This window comes from Corticium candelabrum, chromosome 6 (assembly GCF_963422355.1).
Source record: "Corticium candelabrum chromosome 6, ooCorCand1.1, whole genome shotgun sequence".
In the NCBI taxonomy this organism is placed as follows: Eukaryota; Metazoa; Porifera; class Homoscleromorpha; order Homosclerophorida; family Plakinidae; genus Corticium; species Corticium candelabrum.
In genome coordinates this window covers 7,910,818-7,915,817 of record NC_085090.1, presented here as the reverse complement: position 1 = coordinate 7,915,817, position 5,000 = coordinate 7,910,818, and the positions used below count along the sequence as shown (strand labels likewise).

Genomic DNA, 5,000 nt, shown 5'->3' with positions numbered 1-5,000 from the left:
TACAGTAAGTAACACCACTTGTTGTTCCAGGAGAAGGTGGAGCAGCTGCATGAACATTTGACAATTAATTGTATAGTATACGTGTGCACAGCTCTGCATACTAATAAAATATGTTCTTCATTTTAGCAGTCTTACAATAATAACTTTATCAATTTCATAACTAATCATTTAGATAGTTTGTTACTAATGTAGTGATTTATTTTATTAGCGGTTAGTTTTTATGTTTTCTAGATAGCTCTGTGTGTGTGTGTGTGTGTGTGTGTGTGTGTGTGTGTGTGTGTGTGTGTGTGTGTGTGTGTGTGTGTGTGTGTGTGTGTGTGTGTGTGTGTGTGTGTGTGTGTGTGTGTGTGTGTGTGTCTGTGTCTGTGTCTGTGCGCGTGCGTGCGTGCGTGTGTGTGTGTGTGTGTGTGTGTGTGTGTGTGTGTGTGTGTGTGTGTGTGTGTTTCAACTTTGTCTTCATGACAGGTTTTCATGATGAGACAAGTATAGCATCACCTCTTAGTATTTGTTCTTTAATTAAAGATCATAGTTAAGCGTATAGCAAACTCATTCATTTTTTCGCGTGTTAATTTCTAGTATAGTCTAGGTGAATCACGCTTGCAGATACCGAGGAGTTTAGTATGTAACTTTGAGTTTTCATAAAATATCAATGCTTAACGCGCGTTAATTAATCTAACAACGCCTTTTAGCGGGCGTTAGTTGTAACCAGGACGTTTTATTCGCTTTAGGTTTCTTGTATTTTGCAGTTCGCTGTATTCACTCATTGTTAGCCTCATACTCAGGTCACGTGTTAGTCTAGCTATAAATAGCACGTACACACAAAGTCTTCTGGTTCATTACTGTAGGAGACTCTTTACTTCCTAATTTGTCGAGTCGTTTGAACATGTCTGCAACTGCTCGTCCGTTGAGGGAACGTGTTCGTAAGCACTATGATTATCTCATCAACGAACTGATGGTGTCGTCTTACGTGAACGTTCTCTTCCAAGAGAAAGTGCTTTCTAGTGAAGAGAAGGAGCGTCTGTCTGCACGAGGCGGTCGGCAAGAACGGGCACAGGATTTTGTAGACACGCTCATGCACAAATCTGAATCAAGTATTCACAAATTCTTTGATATTGTCAGAGAGCACGAAGACAAGCAGCCGCACATCTACTATGATGTCTTTCCTCAACACAAAGCAAACGAGATGCAAGCGCAACGTTCGGTTACTGCAGCTTCTCTTGCTGCTCTCGAGACAGAGACGCAAGGTGACGCGCAGTGGGAGGAGCTATTGGTTTATTTTTCAACTTTATAATTTAATTTATTGTTTGTAGGTTGTGGGTCATCGAAGGCTCAGCTGTTTGATTTGTGTGACATTGTGGGTGAGAAGTGGCGTGATTTGGCCGATCGTCTCAACATGAGCAGATATGATGTTGAGATGATAGAACTGGAGGTTCATACAAAGAAGGAACGAGCATTTATGATGCTATGCAAATGGCAGTCGATGGTAGGAGACAATGCAACTGTAGAGAAGGTAAAAGCTGAACTAAAAGAGATTGAAGAGCAGAAGAAGGAAGAAGCCATTGCAAGTAAGAGACTATAATGTTGTGATGTTGGTGTTGTAGATTTGTATTTTATATTCATGTTTTCAAGCAGCTTTACAAAGTCTAGAATAGTCTGATTTTGTTACATTTTACTGGAAGCTTATATTGGATGTAGTTGTGTTATATTATCTTATTTATATTTTTTGCTGATTTCTATTCCTGAGCTTAGCATGTGATAATTTAGTAGCAGTTGCAGATGCACATCAGAAAACTTGCACCATTAACGTGTGATCTCTTACTTGTGTGTTAGGTATAGTGTTTCCCAATGAGCTAATGGAAGAAAAGCAATTTTGTGGTCGCCATAAAGAGTTGACAATTTTGTCCAACACAATGTGGGGAGAAAAGGCTCCACAAGTGTCTACGTCATTGAAATTCTGTTGTGTGGTGTGTTTACATGTCAGTGTCAGTGAAACATTTGATATCAACCGATTGTTTTGTGTATTGCATTTAGGTGATCAAAGGAATGGGCGGAGTGGGGAAATCATCTTTGGCAGCCAAATATGCATTTCAATGTAAACATCTGTATAGTGATGGAGTGCTGTATTTCAATGCAGAATCATGGGCAACACTGACAAACTCAGTCATACACAATGTAAACACATTGACTCACATTACTGGTAGTTTTGTGTTAACAATGAGCACATTGTCTATTTGCAGCTCACAGTCTTGTCTTTAAGTTCTCCTTCTGTTTCACGTTCTCAAAGTCGATTTGATGAGCTAAAGAGCAATCCATTAGAAGACAACAATGCAGTGCTGCTTAACCACATTTCCAAGCTTCCTAAGATGTTGCTGGTGTATGATGGTGCAGATGATCTCTCTTTTCTGCCTAAAATTCTCCCTCGTTCAACTGCTCGTGTCCATGTGTTGATCACAACTCGATGTGATGATTGTCCTGTGTTACAGAAATCACTAAATCATGTCATCTCTCTTGGTTGTTTGGAAGCGGAAGATGCCGTGGCAGCTGTAGCCATGTGGTCTGGTCGTCAACCGTCCAACAGTCAAGAAACAGCAGCAGCCACCAAATTGTCAGTTGAAGCTCCCATAGAAAAGCTAGCAATTGCTCTTGCTCATGCAGGCACGTATATGCGAAAGGCACATCTAAGTTATGAGGAATATTACAAACTGTTGAAAAGAAATGAAGTTGAACTTGAGGGTTTGGCATTGGATCTTGACAAACTGTTGCATTACTTTAGAGCGAGTCGTCTACGTGAAGTGCTAATGGAAGCTGATGTAACTCAACCTCCTGATTTGAAACGGTTGAGTGACAGGAATATTGATGAGTTGGATATAAGTGAACGTGACAAAAATGTTGTAAAAAATGTGAGAAATTTTATGATGTCTTGTAGTCATGCTCATCTGACATGGCAGATGGACATTGAGTTGGTTGCAAGAGAGAATGCCAAAGCGTTGTCTCTACTTGAATATGCATCATTTCTGTCTTCAAGAGACATTCCAGAGAAGCTCGTTCGTCCTCTTGTGTTTGGTGAATGTGCCAATTATGAATACAGTTTGTGTGTCTCAAGTTTGTCTTCACACAATTTAGTTGAATGGCACGAGACATCAGAAGGTTACACTTTGAATATTCATCCATTGGTGCAGTCAACAGTGATGGAACGTGTCAAGCAGAAGCCACATGAGATGGAATGTAAACTAACTGATGTTTGTAACAATATGCTGTCTCATCTACCGCGCAGTGAAATGGACTTGAATCATCTTCCAAGTGATGTACAACTTCAACTATCTTCTCACTCGTATTCATTGGCTAAGCATGTATTGCTAGCTGATGTAGAAATACCAGCTTGCTTGGAGTTGTTTAGGCGGACGTGTGCTATGTTTATGTTGTACCAGCCTTCTGACACATTATGTTATTTGTGTGAAAAATGGTACCACAAAGTGATGCAGTTGGACAGTTTTCCACATGAGGTCAAACGCAAATGGCTCATTGAAGGTATAACTTCATCTTCACTTGTTGATTCAGATGTGTTGTGTATTGGTTATCACTTTGTGTTATTTAGCAAGTAATCATTTGAGTTTGGCATATTTTCAAAAGTTGAGAATCAAGGAGTCATTAGATTTGAGTCTGAAAACCAAGAAGATGATTGATGAGTTAAAACCAGATGAGAAGAAAGAAATATATGAACATCATGAAATTGGTAAGATAAGACATTTGATGATGTATTTATAGACCAGGAGTGCATCTGTATTGTTGAGAATTTCTGGATGAATTTGTTTGATGATGTCAATTTCAGTACTTTATAGTTGTTTGTAAACAGTTAATTTAACAAAGTTAGAAAGTTCATACAACAGAATATGATGTTGTGTGAAATACGTGACGTAATCCAGTGATTATAAATAGTATATGTAGTTTACACTAAAGAGATGATGGATAGTTTATTGACACATTTGAAGGTATGAAAACATTTGTTGATGCATTTTCCTAACTGACAGCATTTGATTGAGACTCGATTATATTAATTAAGTTGAAGGAACAGTAGGGGAAGGGGTTAGTTGAGTTAGTTTTAGTAAGTTTATAAGTTGTTTGTCTTGATGACATTATATCTGTTGTCTTGTCATTAAGTGGATATGGTTTTTGCAATGATTAGATGACAAGACAAGCAAATATTTATTTAGTGATGATAATCAAATAATCAATAATTGAATTATAATTTTGTTTTGATGAGCTTGAGGTAAGTAGTTTTGTTCAGACTGGAATTTCATTGTTTGTAAAGATTTTGACGTGTTTTTGTTTATTGATTATGATAGTCAGATTTATAGATGATTATTGTCATTGTTACAAGTACCCAATTGTAGTGCTAGTAGTTTGTATATTTTCTGTAATTATTAAATTTTAATTTATATTTTGTTATATTTTCTCACTGTAATTAACCGTTTGTTGTAGTGTTGGAGATTATTCTTTATTGCTATCACCAACCGAAGAAATATGAAGAAGAAAAATTTTATCTGAAAGAGCTGATGTTGCTGATGAAAACTTCTGGAGAACAACTTGGAGCTGAATTTGCTTTACGTATTAAATGAAAGACAAATTTGTTTAGTCTATGTAGTGTTTGGTGCAATGGCAGTTTATTTATTTGTTAGTTGAATGCCACATGGCAGAGAACTACGTTAAGAGGGGTAAACGAGACAAAGCAATGAAATTATGCCAACAAGTGATGGAAAAGTTAAATGATATGGAGGAATATGATCAGATCAAAGGTAAAGAATTTGAATCATAAATTTTCTTATTGTTGAATGTAATGCTGTGGCAAGTCAAAGTTTTATTAAATTAACCTCATACTGTGATTTCTGTTATATAGTGATGTCAAGATTATCAAATTGTTTTCTATTTTTGGAAGAATTTGAAAAAGCAGATGATTTATTGGATAGGTCATGGAAATTGTTTTCCAGAGTTGATTATGACAA

The 5,000-nt window shown here is 37.1% G+C and overlaps 1 protein-coding gene across 1 annotated transcript in view; it reads left to right on the top strand.

The window, feature by feature from the left end:
* Positions 1-700: 700 nt before the first annotated feature.
* LOC134180941 (uncharacterized) overlaps positions 701-5,000 on the top strand; it is an 8,042-nt gene continuing 3,742 nt past the window's right edge. Inside the window, exons 1-9 of the mRNA XM_062648124.1 lie at positions 701-1,244; positions 1,311-1,565; positions 1,831-1,964; positions 2,032-2,172; positions 2,238-3,528; positions 3,596-3,733; positions 4,480-4,605; positions 4,677-4,793; positions 4,895-5,000. The exon at positions 4,895-5,000 is cut by the window's right edge and continues 23 nt beyond it. Coding sequence (XP_062504108.1) covers positions 884-1,244; positions 1,311-1,565; positions 1,831-1,964; positions 2,032-2,172; positions 2,238-3,528; positions 3,596-3,733; positions 4,480-4,605; positions 4,677-4,793; positions 4,895-5,000 — 2,669 coding nt within the window. The 5' untranslated portion in view covers positions 701-883. The remainder of the gene's footprint in view (positions 1,245-1,310; positions 1,566-1,830; positions 1,965-2,031; positions 2,173-2,237; positions 3,529-3,595; positions 3,734-4,479; positions 4,606-4,676; positions 4,794-4,894) is intronic.